General features: G+C 40.2%; 1 protein-coding gene across 1 annotated transcript in view; it reads left to right on the plus strand.

Moving 5' to 3' along the window:
• The first annotated feature begins 1,317 nt into the window (after nt 1-1,317).
• SHQ1 (SHQ1, H/ACA ribonucleoprotein assembly factor) overlaps nt 1,318-18,951 on the plus strand; it is an 89,207-nt gene continuing 71,573 nt past the window's right edge. Inside the window, exons 1-5 of the mRNA XM_010987399.3 lie at nt 1,318-1,570; nt 5,304-5,368; nt 6,908-7,030; nt 8,071-8,234; nt 16,032-16,144. Coding sequence (XP_010985701.3) covers nt 1,428-1,570; nt 5,304-5,368; nt 6,908-7,030; nt 8,071-8,234; nt 16,032-16,144 — 608 coding nt within the window. The 5' untranslated portion in view covers nt 1,318-1,427. The remainder of the gene's footprint in view (nt 1,571-5,303; nt 5,369-6,907; nt 7,031-8,070; nt 8,235-16,031; nt 16,145-18,951) is intronic.

Below are 18,951 nucleotides of genomic sequence, written 5' to 3' on the forward strand. Positions count from 1 at the left end.
GCTACCCAAGGAATGGATGAATTCGTAAAGAGTACTTGTTAAATTATTTTACACATAATCTCTTATTTTGTCGTTATCAAAACTCCCAGATTTAAGCAGAGTGATTTTTATTTTTATTTTTAAATTTTATTTACTCCTGTTAATATGTTTTCCTGAGTCCTAACTAATTTTCAAGACTCATAAAAAATTGGGGGTTGAAAAGGCTTTTGACGTTATCTGGCTCACTGTCCCCAGAGATGACTTTCACCTGTCTTCCACTGATATTTAAAACCATTTAAATACATTTCCTGAACTACTTTAGTTACCGGTGGAATAACAGGAAATGAAATGAGAGGCAAGGCCACGGGAATACTTGGGGGAAGAGGGGAACTAGTGGGAGAGACACTAGAAGAATATGACCAGCACACACTAAAAAGGGGAAATACAAGGAAGAGAAGGAAAAAAGACAGAAAAGAGGACCTCGAATAAGTGTAAGGAGAAAAGTGGGAAAAAGAAAGAGGGGAAAGTACAGAGGCACTGCAATTCGTCAGTGCTGGTACTAACAGGGTTTAAGAGTCAGACGTGCTGGGGTCTGGTAATTGTAAAATACATGACTATGAGACATATTGCTTAACCTCCGTAAGTTGTGTTCTTCGGAGTTCGTAGCGTAGACTAAATAAGTGAGATGGACGCTCTCTGAACGAGAAAACTATTTAAATAAGGAATTAGGAAGAGGAGGAAAGTGGCAGAAAAAGATAGAGGCAGAGGGATGCGGAGGCGGGGAGGGAGGAGAGAGAAACAGAGAAATACTGAGAGGGAGAACGGGGAATTGTTGACAAAGCAGGTGAGAGCTAAGGAAAACCACAGTAACGATGCTTCTGTGGCTACTGCGGTGACTGCTCTAACACACCGGGCATTGACAACTTGCCAGGTACGTTGTTACGTACGTTGTACATAATTTCATGCTATCCTCACATCACGTCTGTGCCGCTAGGTTCTATTCTCATTTTATAGAAGAGCTATCTGAAGCTTGGAGAGGTTTTCTATGTTTTCCAAGGTCTTACAGCTGGGAATTGGCGAGACAGGATTCAAACGCAGGTATTACTGCCTGCAAAGCCAAAGCTGTTAAAATCATCCGTAAGAACCTCCAAAGAGGCTTGGTGGGTCTAAGGCGAACTCCTGTCGAAGTTCTTCCAAGTATGCCCTGGGTTCAGTTTCTACTCACAAAGCCTTACTCACCAGGTCCCCCTCCCGACTAACCGAGTCCCGTCTCCATGGAGATCAGCGTGGGGCGGGACTTCCTCTCACGCACGAGCACTTCCGTCTCGCGCCGGAAGCGCCGTACCTAGCAGATCTGGTACTTCAGCGCGCGGAGTTGGAGAGTTTGAGTGGCGGGACCGTGGCGGCTGCGAGAGTGAGCAGTTTGGGCACCCGAGTCTGGTGCGGCGATGCTTACCCCGGCGTTCGACCTCAGCCAGGACTCCAACTTCCTGACTATCGCTATCCGCGTGCCCTACGCCCGGGTCTCTGAGTTCGACGTCTACTTCGAGGGGGTCGACTTCAAGTTCTACGCCAAGCCGTACTTTCTCAGGCGAGTTCTGGGTGTCTGGCCCTGGGAAGAGCGTGTTTTGGGCATTCATTCATTCCTTCACTCATTGAATAACTGCCTATCGAGGGAGGCTGAAAGGACAAGGGAGCACTTCTCGGCGTCATTACTGCCTTTTTGAGGTCTCCGCAGCAGGTGCCTAGGAAGCGAACCGTTCGAGGCGTCTGCTCTGGATGCTGCAGAAGTTCATTCCCTTCTTGAGCATTCTTACAGCCCCCCCCCCCCCATGGAAGAGATTGCGGAGCCACTTTAAAACGTGGAGTTTGGGACCATATCACCTTACAGTGTCTGTCCTGTCTCCCTAGTTTTTGCCTCCTTTTCACTTTTCTTTTCGCTCTGTGTTAGTTCTTGCCCTGGGACAGCGCCTTCTGACTTCCTACCTGACCGGTCCGTTTGATTTTTCTCAGTCCACGTTATGTTTCCAGACCCCTTGGCTGACTGCTCCCTGCTATCTGAAATTTTTGCCCTCCTTGGCTCCGTTGACGCCAGAGTAGTCTCGTTCTCCTACCTCCTCGTTGTCTGCTCCTTTTCTATTTATTTAATTTTGCCCCTTCTTTGTGGTTGTCGTCCACCAAGCCTCAGTGAGGGGCCTTCACCACCTGTCAGTTTGCATTTTTCTCCTTGCAGAACCATAACAGCAGTGGTAACAGCTAACACTTAGTACCCCCCTTCTGGATGGCGCGCAAGCAGTGGGTTTCAGTGGGGGGGGGGGGGTTAAGTGCTTCTGCGCATTATCATTCTGCCTGCACAGCGATCCTTGGAGATAGACATTATTATTAGCCCCATTTTACTAAAGACACTACCAGATTATTCTTCCTCAACATTGTCAATACCTTGTTCTCTCTTTTCTGCAGAGGGAGAATCCATTCTCATCTTTCTCATTCAAGTGTGGTTCTAGCCTGTCTTCCCTGCCCAAGTACTTTCAGAATACAGACATTCCTCTTGAGTCAAGCTGGTTCCTTTGCAGTTTTACTCTGATATCCATTAGGCTTTAACTTAATCCACCTGCTTGAATACCTGCATAGCCCTCTTTCTTCACTCATTCACTTCTTTGCTTGATTTATCAAGCTAATGTTATGTTCCAGGTTCTGTTTTCAGTATTGGGGATGTACTAGTGTCTTTTGTAGTTTACGGTCTAAGGGGGAGAGAAAAACAATAAATGAACAAGTAAGCATGTAACTACGAATTGTGGTAATTTCCCTGAAGGAAAATAAAGTGCCCTAGTAGAGAGTAAATGGGAGCCTGGGTTTATATAAAGTGGCTAGGGAAAGCCTTTCTGAAGAGGTGATATTTAAGCCAAAACATGAAGAATAGGATGATGATGATGATGGTGTTAGCAAATATTTATTGAAGTTTTACTCCAGGTTAGTGCTTTATGTGAATTATATCATGTGATTTTAGGATAGTCCTGTAAAGTAGGCTCTGTTGTTTACCTGTGTTAGAAATGAGGGATCAGAAGCTCAGAGAAAAGATCTTAAATGAGATAGGATCATAAAATAAAGCAAATATAGTAAAATAAAAATTTGAGTATAAAAGCCACTTGCTTAAGTTTGGGAGTTTTGATGAAGACAAAATAAGAGGCTATGTGTGAAGCAATGTAAAGAATACTCTATACAAATTCATCCATTCCTTGGGCAGCAGAGGCTTGGGAGTTGGGCACATGTGGGTCTCAGCACACTTAAAATTCTTTGACTTTTGGCACATTATTCAGTCTCAGCTTCCTAATCTGTAAAATGGGACTAATACTAGTGCTCTTGAAGAGTTGATGTGAAAATTGAGATAATGCCTGCGTAGTCCTTATTACCATGCCTGGTAATTAACTATGTGTTCAATAAATAGTAGGTATTATTATTTATTAATGGGACCTACTGTTGCAGTTAACCTGTTGCCAAATAATTGATCAAACCCAATGATGTAAAACAATCATTTAACTCCCTCTCCTGGTTTTTCTGCATTAAGAATTTGGTAAGAGCTTGTTTGGGCTGTCCTGGCTGGAGGTCTTCAATTTAGTTATAGTCGCATGGTAGCTGGACCTGGGACAGGAAGGGCCAAAGTAGCTGGTGACTGATAAGATGGGCAGAGGAGGGAATCTCTTTTCTTGTAGTCTCAGGACCTCCCTATGTGATCTCTTTTCATGGTCTGGTTTGTGATTCCTTCATGGAGCTGGACCACTACTGTAATAGCTGGAAGTTTAAGTGCACATGTTCCAGGGAGAATCCGTATCACCTGTAATAACCTAACCTCCGAAATTATACTGTCACTTCTGCTATATTGCATTGGTTAAAACAGTTCCAGAATCTCACTCAATTTTAAGGGGAGCAGACATAGATTCACTATTGGGAGGAGTGATGTGAGGTGGGTCATCTTTGAAAATACAGTTTGCTGCAGAATACTAAAGGCAAAATGTCACTGCTCTCCTTGAAGAATTGAGAATGTAGCAGGGAAGCTGATCTGTGAACAAATATGATCTCTCCATCATGCATTAGGAATTTAACTCTACACTTGCAGAGAGTTTAGGAGAAGGGAGTTGATAATAATACCTTACGTTTTCTGGGTGCTTGCCTACTGTACCTGTCACAAGGCATTTGGCATTATTTGTTTCTCACGGTAAGTGTAGGACAGATTCTGTTATTTCCCCCTTTCTATTGATGAGGAATATGAGCCTTGAAGTGAATTAACTTGTACAAAGAAAGTTACAGAACTGTTAAATGGCAGAACTGGGACTCAATTCAGATTCTGATAGTAAAGTCAGTGTTTGTACCCATTATAACTAACCAGTTTATTCGTAACTGAATTCTTACGCTGGGTTTAGAAGGGATGTTTTGTTCAGAAAATGTCATACCTCCAGGAAACATTGAGATCAAAGGTAACTAGGTTGTAAAGCCCTGGCCCTTTTGGGGTCTGCCAGCTTCGATGATGATGATGATGATGTTGGTGTTGGAATAGGAAACAAGGGAAGGAGGGTATGGGAGTAAAGGAGGTTCATATTTTAAGTTTGGAATGAAAAGGAGCTGGCCTGATATGTAGTACTGATGAGTTTAAGTTATTTAGTCGGTGTCAAGCAGCCATAGAAGCTTTTTCCATAGAAAAGGGACAATCAACTTTCTGTTTTAGAAAAATTCTTTTGGGGGCCTCAGTGGAAGACTGACTGACCCAGGATAAAACTGAACAGGGAAATCAGTTCATGTCCTTTAGTAGAAAAGGGGGAAATCCCTATATAGTAATAATGAGATTTGAGAAAAACACTTTTGCTTTCTGCTTTTTTTTTTTCTAAGTGGTAATTTGCCCAGTGTAAACAATTACTTCTGTTGGTTCTTATTCTTTCTCATTTTTGGTTCTTTTTTTTTTTTTGGAAACCAGTTTGTACTCTTTTATTCAGCCCCTGCTGTGTCAGGCAACAGGTATATAAATAACTCTCATTAGGAAGGGGAAAGTACTATCATGTAGTGGTAACTTATATTTATTGTGGCTTTTGTTTTCAAGTATCTATTTTATGAGTAACTAGTGAGTATTCAAACAGAAAGATGAGTCATTTCTGTTTTCTTTTTTCTTAGCTAGTGAAGACATCTAAGTTACTTACTTTGTAAAATTTAAAAGCCAAGGAATTTCCTTTTAAAATGGTTAACAGATTTCACTGGTAGATGTATGCTATCACTGATGGCCACTTATGATACTTTATAATTTAAGGACTTCATGAGACCTTTTATTAAATCTGCAGATTAACCCTTCCTGGAAGAATTGTAGAAAATGGAAGTGAGCAGGGATCCTATGATGCAGATAAAGGTACTGCCTTTGGAATTTTTGTTAGTTTTTTCCTTTGGATTCTTCGTGTTAGAGTAGTTACATAATAATCTCCAGATACTATAGGGACCTTTGGGTGTGTGGCAGGTGCTATCTGTCCCTGTCACTCTTTATTGTTTCTTAATGTCCAGAGCCTATAATTCATGGATTTCTTAGCAATTACTGTTTCCTCAGTCCTTTAAAGTACTTCACAATATTCTTCAGAGTTAAATTTGTTAAATACTCTGGCTCTGTTTTCTAGAAGTTTTGTTTTCTACTCCTTCCTCCATTTAGTAACTGTTTAAAAGTTAAAGTTAGGTTATGGGAGGTGGCCTGTCAGAAAAGATGTGGATGATTTTTGTAAGCTGTGAATCAAATTTTTCTTGTACAGTTTTCAAACTTAAAATTTAATTACGTGTAGGAGAGAGAGAACTTTCCATGGGGGGCATTTAAAGGCTGATTGAATTTTCATCTCTTAATTCATAAGCCCTTCATTTCAGCTTGCCTTGAAACTGTTTATTTTCCTTATATAGAAGTCACTGGATTTTCCTTTGTCACTGGATCTGAAATAAGAATACTCTCATTTGTGTAATAATAAGTGTACTCTTGTGTGATTTATTCAGTGAATATTCATTGACCTCAGTGAACTAGGGTAAGGGAGGAAAGTTGGAATGAAAGAGTTAAATGACAAAGTTTTAACCCATAACACAGTACAACTAATGTGATAATGAAATATAATGAAGCTGCCTATCTAGGTAGTAAATCTGCTTTTAATTGCAGATATGTTGCATACTGAAGCAAAGTTGTTCACTTTTGAAAGTACACAGGGTTTTAGGAAGGTTGTCTATGTGGAAATATTTAGGCTTAGTTGTATTTGATATATTAGAATACGGTTAAGTACACTGAAAGAGCTAAAATGTTTTAAAATGTAAGGGTAGTGAATAATGTAATCCATTCATGGGAGAATCTAGATGAAGCTGATGAACCCAGTCAAAGAGAGGAAAGAAGCACATACGTGGAATTTGTGTCTGTGTTAGACAGACTTTAGGGATATATCTCTTGAGATATCGAAGAACTGCATCAAGGCATCATTGCCTTTTGAAAGATTTTGTGTATTTTTGAAACTACTGCTATTCTTCATTGGATTAGATATCCTGATTTTTTTAACCCCCTAGTCCAGAAATAAATTTTAAGAGTAGCTGCTGGCTGATTCTAAGCTATTGCCTTTTCAGTCAGTTGAGTTTGGGACTTGAACTTTTAGTATTATCAAGAGGTGAAGGTGGTATTGGGTATGACTGAAACATTCTGTGGCTTTAACAGATTAATTTCTCGTAGACATGACAGCTGAATCAGTGGTTTAGAAAAACCTTGTTTGAGCTTTTTTCCATGTTGAGTTTTATTCATTCACTATATAATAAGGGCATAATTTTGGAGCTCTGTGAAATAGATTTATAGTTTACCAAGATATCCATTTCTTGGGTATATTTGTGAAATCTTTGAATTTTTTAATCTAGCTAAGCAGGAAACAAATTTGTCTTTAAGGAATTTTTACCATTCGGTTGCCCAAAGAAACTCCTGGCCAGCATTTTGAAGGACTGAACATGTTAACTGCTTTACTGGCGCCAAGAAAATCCAGGACTGCGAAACCACTTGTGGAAGAAATAGGTATGCTTATTGCAGTTGGGAGGAAGTACAGATAAACAGAATATTCAGAACGCTATGTGTTTCTAGAGGAAGAAGGATATGGCAAATAGGAAGTTGGAGTAAATACTTGAGGTGACAAGATAAGGAGGTTGTGTGACAGCATGTGAAAATAGCTCATTTGGTGACACATAATTTAAAGACATTAAACAACTCTGTTGAACCAGTAGGTCAGTCATGTTTTGTGACCAACTGAAACAACATTTCTGTATTTAGCACAATATTGGCCTCTTGAGCTAAAATCAGAAGTGTACAATTCAGTGTCAACGTAAAGCAAACAGCACGTTGGTCAAGAAATGGCACATTTCCAACACCCTGGAATCCTCCCCTGTGTCTCCTCCTGGCTACTTCTCCTTTCTTACTCTATGCAGTAACCACTGCCTCTGTTTTGCCACTTTTTGACTTGTGTATGTAATTCATACAGTAGCTGTTTTTTTGTTTTTTGTTTTTTTGTTTTTTTTGTCTGGCTTCTTTCACTTAAGATTTTGGTGAGATTTATTCATATATAGCTGAGGTCTGTTTGCTCTCATTGCACTTATTATTTATTTATCCTGCTACTGATGAAACATTGGGTCGGTTCCAGTTTTTTTTTCTTTGGCTAATAAGAATAGTGAGGCTAGGAGTGGGTGAAATAGGTGAAATGAACTGAGATGTACAAACCTCTAGTTATATAATAAGTAGGTCATGGGAATGTAATATACAGCATGAGGAACATGGTCAAGAGTAGTGTAATAACGCTACGTGGGGACAGGTGGTTACTAGACTTACCATGGTGATCGTTTCATTATGTTTGCAAATGTCAGACCATTATGTAGTACACTTGAACATAATCTTGTACATTAACTATAGCTCAGTATAAAAAAAAAGGATAGCAGGGCTACGCATATTCTTGTGTGTGTCTTTTGGGGTACATGAACAGGCATTTTTTCCCCCTATACTTTTCCTTCCCCAGGTTGTGCCTAGGAAATCCAGTGCTTTAACAAATTAGAATTTCACACATTTAGGTGCTTCTGAGGTTTCTGAGGAAGGAGTAGAAGATGACGATGATGAAGAGTTCGACTGGGAAGTTGAACAGTCCCCCTATGAGGAGGTACCGGAGAGTGCTTTGAATCCGGAGTGCCGCTATGGTTTTGGGAACTTACGATCGGGAGTGTTTCAGCGGTTGCAGGTATGTTTTTCTAAAAGACCTTAGTGTATAGGGTTTTACGATTTGCATATTTTAACTTCAGTTCTGCTCATACTTGGGGGTTTTTTATAACAATTGTAGAAGGTGATGTATTTAGAGCACAAAGCTCAGCTCCTGGGATATAGTCATTACACAGATGTTCACTCCCTGCCGTTGCGCTGGCTGTGCTGCCCAGTCTTAACTGCCCTTGCAGGTGGAAGATGTCCTGGTCCTTTCTTTTTTCTCCATGTCATTCGTTATTCTGGGCATGAAGTTTCCAGAATACAAAACAGAACCAAACCCCTCTCTCCTCATACTTCCTGAAAAGCTTTATGTTTGATACTTCTAAAAAATGAAAATCATGTACTACGTACGGCATGATGTCTCTTCTGTTCTTTTATTTAAATGGGCCAGACTATTCCTGGTGAGAATGGATTTGAGTCTTTTGCTCAAACTGTTTATTTCTTGATATACTTGGTAGGCACTCTTGTCCATTTACTTTCATGGGAGTTGAATGTAATCTCTTGTTGAAATCTGATCATTTATTGGTTAGGCTAAATGACATCGCTCTTTCTCTTCCTCAGACAATGTCAGAAATTCTACTTCATTAATAAAATGGAGAGGAGAGATTTTGGATGATTTTGTACTTAACGTTGTTAACGTTATGGAAAACGTATACCTAGAATGTTACATGATGAAAATGTTTGTGAACTGCTAATTTGGGGTCTTATGTTTTTTGTTTTTTTTTAAATGAAGGAAGCATTGGTGAACAGATTTGTTGTTGTTGTTGTTGTTGTTGTTTTTACGTCATCCCTGTCTGGGTAGAGGATGTTAAGCCTGCTTAGAATGTAGTTTATTATAGTAAGACATATTTGAGTCTGCTGAGGAAAGGTCAAGGACCTGTATTTTAGGCCCACTTCTACCTCTGGTTAGATTTGAGGTGCAGGCCAATTATTTGACCACAAATAAGTTTCGTCTCCTCTGTAAAATAGTGATTAAATTTGCTCACCTACTTTATAAGGCCATTTAGAAAATTTAAGGAGATGCTACATTGTGAAAACTCTGAAAAAAAGAATAGGATGCTAGAAAAACCTCTGCCCTTGAGAAATGTAAAATGCTCTCAAGGCTCCTTAAAGGGAACAAAATTGGAATTTACTTACAAGCAAATAATGCTGATGAGATACTTACTTCAAAAACCTTACATGCTTTTCTGCTGAATTATGGTTTCTCCACATTCTCTCTCCCTCATCACATTTCCTGGTGGTCTCTGAGGTAGACGTAGACAAGAATAGAGTCAGTTTTTTCTACAGGAGAAACGACAGCAAATGGACCTCAGTTGTTTGGCAGAGCTCGTTTGTGGTCAGTCTGTTTTGGGCTTGCCCATCTGAAGCTATAAATGAATGAGAGAAAAGTCACAGGCTGAGGACAGATTGTAAGTTCGGATTGAAAGTGCTTCCTGAGGCCAGGGAACTTGGTTTCTTAATTGCTGCTGCTGTTGAGGAGGGGCTTCTGCCATGTTGCCGAGAAGATGCAGGGATGCCATGATGTGAGCCTAGGCCAAGTCCCTGTGAAGTCAGAAGTTCTTGTATCTATTGAAATTGTTAAGTTGGTTTAAGAAAAAAGTTACTAAGAAATTTTTTTTTAAATCTTTTTGAATGTCTTAACTAATGCACCAAATCTCTAGATTCCTGTTACCCAGTTTAAAAAATAAAACCATACTCGTGTTTTGGAGCCCTGTGTATCTCTTCCTGACTGCACCTGTCTGTTTTCCCCTCAGAAAGAAACCATTGAATTTAATGTTTATTATTCCCGAACATTTAGCTACATTGTCTAAAATCATTAAGCTGTTCTTCAAATTTTAATTGAATGAACATTGTTGTTCCAAACCGTTTGAATGTGTATTTTCCTCAGTGTAGGGGAAAACAAAGTGTGCACTTGAGAAAATTCTAAAAGATAATATAAATAGTAATACTGCTAACAGTACAGGTGTATAACCCCACATGTGCCGTACAGGGATCACAGAAAGTTCTGAAGCTAAAAGTTTTTTATATTGAGTTTGATGACAAAACCTGATCTGAACTGATGTGAGTCTTTAAATGGTTTTACGGGGGTGTTTTTTGATCCCACTTAGTGTGCATTTTCAAAGATTTTGCTGTAGAAAGAGTAATGAATTTGAGTACAGGGTGCTGCCCCAGACTTCTTACAGGGGGTTAAAGAAAATGTGGTATGTGTGTACACCATGTTACTTTTCTGAACTTTTCAAAATCTGAATCCCAAAGCTCACTTCTCTCCAGGGGCCTTGAGTGACCCACATGGACCTTCAGTGACTGTGCAGTGGCAGCTAACAGCTGCTGGGCCCTTGGGAATCAGCTCCATGTTGGTATTCCATCAGGGCCTCACCACTTTTGCATGTGCATTTTACAGCAGACAAACCAATGTAGTCGTTAAAGACCCTTGTGCTTTCTCATATGAATTAAATATGTGGTCTCTGGTGTCCTTCCTGACAATGAAGAAATATCAGAACTTTTGAAACTCATATGTGAACCAAGATGCCAGTAATTGAAGGACACTCGCTCTGAGTTGTCAATGTAGATGTGTTTCATGAGATAGTGCCACAAAAATCTTACATAGTTGGTATTCCCTGCAGAGTTCTGTGGCAGTTCTATTTGTGACATTCCTATCACGTGGTTAAAAGCTGAGTGATCATGTAAGAGTACCATGTAAGATCTTTTTCTACAAGTAAAACAGCTGGAGGGAGGTGAGACCCTTACTGCATAAATAAGAGCTTTGAGTACAGGGTGCTGCCCCAGACTTCTTCTGTTTCAAAATGAAGTATTTAAGAAACCACCATTTTCTCAAGTAGTGAGAAGATGTTTTTCTCACAAGTTTATAGTTCCTCTAGTTCTATCTTTGGATGAGAAACTATCCATAAAGTTTTGTTGTCTACTTGAATTTTACTAGTATTTCTACAGTCTCTTTTTTCCCCTCATTAAATGAAATATAGCTTCATTTTTCCCTGATGATAAAAGCAATATATATTCATTATGAAAATACAATATAACAAAGAACATAAAACATCATCCATAATTCCAATACCCAGGTATCTTCCCTGAATTGAATAATTTAACCTTTATATTGCGGGGGAGGGGGTACAGTTTTTATTTTTTCCCCCCAGCCATTTACAGAGAGTTTGCTTGTGAACTTTTATATTTTATACTGGTACTGAGAAGAAAGTAAAAATATTTTTTGCTGAAACAAATTCTTTGTCACCCCTCCATACACACACCCGTGCACGCGCGTGCACACACACACAGTCTTTTTTCCTTTCTCAAATCGCTGCCAGCCACAGGGCGCCTTTGGAATACTGCCCTGGCTGCTCCAAGTCAGCAAGTCAGGGCTTCACAACAGGCTCCTGGCGGCGGTGGCTGCCAGCAGCAACAATCCTAGAGTTTCTGGGCGCCAACCCAGCAAGCTCCCGGGACCACCGCTGCCAGCAGCCGCAGGACGCTGGCTCGCTGGCCCTTTGCTGGCCCTTTCCTTCCCTCAGCTACACTGGGAACCTGAGGCTGCTGTTGCCAGGAGACCTACTGGCCTGATGGGCACACAGTTTCTCACTTTCTTTCTGGAAAGTCTCTGCCTTCGCTCTGCTGAATTTACATTAGCCTGATTTAAATCCCGTATGACCTTTTCTTGGCAGAGTCTGTCTTTCAATAGCTCTAATAGCGGTGACCATAGTAATGCTTTAAAAACAAAGGAGAGAGAATCACATTCACCCTGCTGCGGTGTAACATTTCCCATCCTCTTTTCTGCCTTCCCTTTGGTTGACTGATGCCTTAGACAGGTTTCACTACCTTAAGCTAACTTTAAACTTTTTAGTTAGTTCCAGTTTCTCTTGAGGGTCCAGTTTGCACAGGGCCTCTGCAGATGCTCGTGCAAAGGACAGGCCTGGGCGGGGCTTGCACTGCTGTGGATGTCCATGGTCTGCAGGGTATGAGCTGAGTCTGGAGAGGAGGGAGAGGAGGAGAGCAGGGACCTCATCTGTGTGTTTATTTCCAGGCCTCCAGCACCCAGAACAGCGTCTAGCTCAGAACAGGCCCACTGTTTGCTGAATGAGTGATTTGAACACCAGGCCCAGTGCTGGGGGTACAGTGAGAAAGAAAGAGGACCAGATCCCTGCCCTCAGGGAATATTCTAGTGGGGAGATACAAAGTAATCATGTAAAGCACAGATAAAGAAGATAATTTCAGATGGTGACAAGTGAAGGAAAAGGGGAGGTGATGTGGGAGATAGGGGTACAACTTTGGCTAGGAGGTCCCAAGAAGGCCCTTTTGAGGAGGCGACATTTGCTGAGTCCTGAATCATGAGAAAGGTACTGAAAACACAAAGATCCAGAGTTCCAGGAACAGCAAGAAGTCTGATGTATAGCTTGGGCATATTTGAACCCAGAAAAGGTGGGTAGGAGATCTGATTGAAATACAAGACAGGCTAGATTATGCAGAACTTTGAGCTGCAGTGAGAGGTCTGGGTTTATTCTTGAGGCAATTAGTGTTTTGAAATGTTTGTGGTTACTTCAGTCCAGTTACCCTCTGAAATGTGAGTCTGAAAGATTACACCCCGTTGGTGACCTTATATCTGGTCCAGGTGAAATAATGAAGCGAGACATTTTAATCTGCCCCCACTTTTGTCTTTATTGCTACTTGCAAGTGAGGAAAGTGAAGGGGAGGGGTAGGGCTCTCAGTAGGAAGTCAGCCAGTGAGCAACAGGGAACAGCAATGGAGCAGGGAGTCAGAGAGAAAGGCAGCTGACACTATGAAATGATCAAGCCCTGTACTTATACCTTCTCCATATTATTTCATTTAATCCTTGTAACAGCCTATGGGGACGGAATGATGTCCTCCGCACCCCAGATGGCCATGTGCTAATCCCAAGAACATGTGAATATATTATGTTATACGTGATTAAGTTGAGGATCTCGTGATGGGGAGAGTAGCCTGGATTAGCCAGCTGGGACCTATCTAAACTCAGGGTCCTAAGGGGCCTTAGGGAGGTAAGAGAGTCAAAGTGAAAAAAGAGAAGGCGTTTGATGATGGTACCCAGGGAGAAGGCGTGGTGATCAGGGGCTCTCAGCCCAGGAGTGAGGACAGCCAGCCTCTAAGGTGGAAAAATGGCAAAGAGACTGATTGTCCCCCAGAACCTCCAGAAAGAACCAGCCCTGCTGTCACATTCATTTTAGTCCAGTGAGACTGACTTGGGACTTGCGACCTCTAGAACTCCATGTGTGATGTGTTAAACCACTGCGTTTATGGCAGTTTGTTACAGCAGCAAGAGGAAGCTCGTGCCCAGCCCCGTGGCAGACATGTCTCTGGCTCATTCACAGTGAGGCAGTCGAGGCTCAGAGAGGATGCACAATTAGACTATTTTGTCTAACTTCAAATTCACATTTTTCCTATTTCATCAGGCTGTTTTCAGAAGTGAGGGGGATGAGGAGAAGGCTGTGTGGGGGGCAGGGAACTCCTTGGGGCTAGAAGGAAGAAATTAGGGGACTGAAGGATGCTGGGGAGGGGGGCTTGGGGTCCATGGGTAGGAAGGGGGTCTCAGTACTCATCTGGCTGAGGGGAGTCCTGTGGATCCAGCCAGTCCTCTCCCGCAATACCTCCCTTAATGCCCCTCGCAGCTTTGGGGCTTGGTGCTTATTTCAGGCAGGTGAGGAGGTGAGGAGGAGTCCAGGTGGTACTGCCCGGGAGGAGATGTTTCTGATGGATTATGCCAGAACTCTGCAAGCACTTTCCCATGGAAGCTCTGCTTATAAACTCTTTGTATTGTGAGTGCTCTGTTTCCAGTTTATTGTGAGTTGAATAAACTTGTGGGCTGCCCCAAGAATCTAACTACTATTTATAATAGTATGTCCATAGGAAAATACATTCTAAGTCTCCCAAAAGTAAATTGTAGAAGAGCTTTTGGAATGCAATTTTTTTCCAAGTTTGGGGACAGCCTATAATCTGGTTTTTGTCTAGAATGTTTATACTTAAAAGTATTAAAATGTTCTGAATGTAACTTCCAAAAAGTTCTCTGGGCCCTTTCATTGTTCTAGAATGTGCTTATTAGGTTAAATGTTGTTGGTATTACTTGAGCTGAATGGACTGTGGTAGGAATGAGAGTTTGTTTTTTTTTTAATGCAGAAATTTTGATGTTGGGGGCAGTTCTGTATTCTGGTCTCTCCCTGGCTGATTCTGTATAGTTTGTTTTATTGTAGTGATTTTGCTGAACTGCAGCTGTCGACTCTTAAGTAAAACTTTCACTGATTGCTGATGACATGATACTATACATAGAAAATCCTAAAGATGCCACCAGAAAACTGTTAGAGCTCATTAACAAATTCGGTAAAGTTGCAGGATACAAAATTAATACACAGAAATCTGTTGCATTTCTATACAACATTGAAATATCAGAAGGAGAAATTAAGGAAATAATCCCATTTATCATTGCTTCAAGAAGAATAAAATACCTAGGAATAAACCTACCTAAGGAAGCAAAAGAGCTGTATTCTGAAAACTGTAAGGTGAAAGAAATTGAAGATGACACAAACAGATGAAAAGATGTACTGTATTCTTGGATGGGAAGAAGCAATATTGTGAAAATGACCATACTACCCAAAACAGCCTGCAGATTCAGTGCAATCCCTGTCAAAGTACCAGCGGCATTTTTCACAGAACTGGAACCAAAGCATTATAAAATTTGTGTGAAAACACAAAAGACCCTGAATAGCTAAAACTGTCTTGAGAAAGAAGAATGGAGCTGGAGGAATCACGCTCCCTAAGTTGAGGCTGCCGTTTACAAGCCTGCTTTAACAGTCTCCCTCCGCAGCTCTTCACCAAGTTGTTGCCCTTTATTTCTTTTCAGCTCGTATTCTTCAAGCTGCTTCCAGTTTGTTTACTTGTCCCTTGCGATTGGTAGTAGGAATGGGAAGGCTGAAGAAAGAAAAAAAGAGCTTTAGGAATATTTTGCTTTGTACAAGGTTTCTTTCCTTCGTAATTTGCATCAGAAGAAGAAAGACCATGTGGTATCCTAGGCCATTTTACTAATGCACCTGTTTCTCTAGGGCTAGGCTCAGGAAATACACTGTGTGTCACTATGTATACATCTAAGTGAAGATGATTACAGTAAAGTTGAATTATTACCTAGGATTAGATTTTTAAATTTTCAAATGGAAAGTCATATATGTCAAAATTGCCCTTAAAAATTCTTGTTAGGGGTGAGAAGAAACAAGGACATAAATATAGAGCCCAGAGTTGGCTTGGCCTTGGGGGATTGACTGGAAATACTGGATTTGTGTTCAAGGGGAGTATTTACAGGGACACAAAAGTTATTTAACGTTTGGTTTGCTGATGTGGCAGCCCTGGCAGGAGCAGCTCCATCTTGGGTCTAGAAATTTATTTCAGCTTGCCTTTCACAACTTCCAAATCTCAAGGAGTAAATGGGGAATGGGTGGAGAATTAAATGTTTCTGTTTGCTTGCAAGGGTTTATTCTGTTATGTTTTTCATGGTAAACTTTTATAGCCTTAATATATGTTAATCAGTTTGTTTGTTCTAAGGATTAAGTGAGATAATCTATGTGAAAATTAATAGGGACAGCAAGTAGTAGGTGTTTAGCAAACGTTTGCTGGAGTGACTGAATGTCATAGGTGGTATCACAGCTTGCTGATCAGTTTCTTCCTATGTTTTGGCATTTTGTACACAATTAGATTTTTCATGGCTGAAATAGGAGATAACAATTATTCTTTCTTGCCTGGGTGTTCTTAGGATGAATTGAGTGATGTTATCGATATTAAGGATCCAGATTTCACTCCTGCAGCTGAACGAAGGCAGAAACGCCTGGCTGCTGAGCTGGCCAAGTTTGACCCTGATCATTATCTGTGAGTATTGAGGGTTTTTGTTTTTGTTTTTGTTTTTTTGCAGGGGGGTGGAGGTAATTAGGTTTATTTATTTACTTACTTTTTTTAGAGGAGGTACTGGGGGTTGAACCCAGGACCTTGTGCATGCTAAGCATGCGCTCTACCACTTTGAGCTATACCCTCTGCCCAAGTATTGAGGTTGTTTGAGGATGAAATAATTTACTTGACATTTAGTATTCAACAGAATTTTGAGTGTCTTTTTACCTATGTTAGGATGCACCTTTTTTTTTTTTTTTAAGGCATGTGCTTTTTGAATTCTAGAAACTAGTGATGGCTCAAAACCTTAAATGACGTTTGAGTTAACCTACAGTTGTTATACGTGTATGACCTTCATAAGATATTATTTCTCAGAATCTCATTCCAGCACCAGAGAAGTCTCTTCATATACTTCTTTGAGTTTCCTTCTCACCAGGCTTAAAAATAGAGCACTGCATTCATGAGACTATGTACCATTCTTTTCAGAATACTCTCTGTTGTGAATGATGGTATAAATAAATGAAAATGTCTCTCAATTTCTTTAAGAATATGAATCCAAATGTCCCGTGTTTCTTGGCCATTGCAGGGTTTTCCCAACATTTTTGTCCAGTAGCACCTGTAATTAAGGATCTGTTTCAAAATATCCAATAATTATTCACTGGGTTAGGGAATAATAAAATCCAATTTTAAGTTTTTCTATGTTTCCCACCTGCATTGATTGTGTCTTTAGCCATCACGCATCTCTGGCAGGCTTATATTTGCCTATGGAACAAATCTGATTAATGGACAGGGAAATAATCACTTGAGGGGGAATTTTGATGTCTCTCATTGGCTACGACAACAGCTCTTCTTCCAAAGACGTGATTGTCCCCAGGCCTCTTGGGTGTTTGCCTTTCTGAGGATGTGAGTGGTGTTTTGATGTAGACCTCAATTATCATTCTTCCCAAGCTCTGGGCCAACAGTTTTTGAACTGTTATATATACAGCTGTAATCATCATACTCTCTTAGGTTCGTATACTGGTTTCAGCTTTCCAAGTGCTCTCAAAGGATTATTTAATTCAGTTTTCACAACAGCTGAGGAAAGGAGGTTAAGGGACTTGCCCAAGGTCACACCACTACTGAGTGGCTTGGCCAGTACTTGAAAAGTCTTTCCATTTGTCATTTTGTGTTTGCTTTTCATGTACAGCATTTCAGTTTAACTGCTGTTGCTCTTGTGATTAGCAGTCTATCTCCTGTGACACAGTGGGAGACTAATTGGAATGGCAGAAATGTATCTTGTGATGTGCAGATGCACTGAGTGATGTGTAGTGATGAATGGTGGGGACTGTTCAGCACCCTAAGGGAAACTGGGTAAGACTGGGTATGTTACATTTTGGAGGACATCTGAGAGATTCCACTCCATTGACATTGCCATTTCTAATTACCTTTATCTCTCCAACTGTGATTTTGAAGGTCCACTGAAGAATAATTTGAAGAAACCTATTTAAAATCATGCTGAATATTTAAAGTGGAAATTTCATTGTCAGCAGATTTCCTGGACAAGCATGAAAACAGAATGAGCTTTACAAGACTGAAATTTCAAGTGGGAGGGAGCTTAGTTAGCACAACTGCCTATCTCTTCTAAACTAGAAGAATAGCTATATGGCCTGAGAGAATTAAGAAATTGGAATTTATAGTTAGCAGTGTGATATTATAAGCAGCCCGTATTTTTCTCTGTCTTCTGTTTCTTTACCTAGAAGCACACTTCTTTTCGTAGTATGCATGAAATACTCATTGCACTTCTAAAGGAAGAGTTGTTCTTAAACCGGTGGTTTAAATTTGGTCACGAGCAAGTTGGAGAGTGGGAGTCCTGAGGGGAAAGTTCTTTGTGACTTTCCTGGTAGGGATAAGACTTTGGCTAATTGTAATTTTTGTGTTACTCATTATTTATAGGAGCTGACTGACTCACCTAAATGTATTATATTAAATGAAGGGCGAGTAAAATACTTTCAAATTTTCAGTTAAAATTTTTTAGCTCAGTGCTTTTTTTGTTGTTCTTAACGGTTAATACGGTAGAAGAAAAGGTTTACTTTAAACTCTTATCTGCTATGCAGAAAATGCATTGCATGTATTATATTACACATTTGTATATGTGCATGTAATATGCATGTGTGATATGCATGTGCAATACATAACACATTAGCTATTATGTTAGTGTAATATATGACCTTTTCAAGTTGTTTGTCTTGTCCTTCAAAGTCATGTGTCTTCATGTTGTCAGGTTTTTCAGGAGCTTGAGAAAGACTAATTTTAATTTCACCCTAAAGCACAACATAGTGAGGTAAATTGATTATATACAAAAATTTGTATGTTTCAAAGGCACATATAGATGGACCTGTGATTATTATTATTTTTAAAATCGTTTGTTGTAGAATCTGGATGCCAGTGTGTGCCTTTCCCCCACTTTGTTTTGCAGCCCAGCAGAGTGCTGGGCATGTAGATGATCCATAAACAGTTATTTTTTAATTAACCATTTCTTGCCATTTATAATTCCTTTCGAATATTATTTTTACAATAAAATACATTGATGACATCTTGAAACAATTCTTAATAGTCCTTCCTCTTTTGCTTATTATAGCTAAGTTTTCATATTTCTCATGATGAATGTGGTGTTTTTTTCTTTCCCAGGAAATTGTTTTTTAATTGTCGGCATATTTTTTATTTCAACCAGTTCATAGACTCTCACTTATTTCCTTCTTTAGGAGAAAAATAATTTAGCCAACATTCAAAATATCTATGAGATGAGAAAAGGG

This window comes from Camelus dromedarius, chromosome 17 (genome assembly GCF_036321535.1).
Source record: "Camelus dromedarius isolate mCamDro1 chromosome 17, mCamDro1.pat, whole genome shotgun sequence".
Taxonomy (NCBI): domain Eukaryota; kingdom Metazoa; phylum Chordata; class Mammalia; order Artiodactyla; family Camelidae; genus Camelus; species Camelus dromedarius.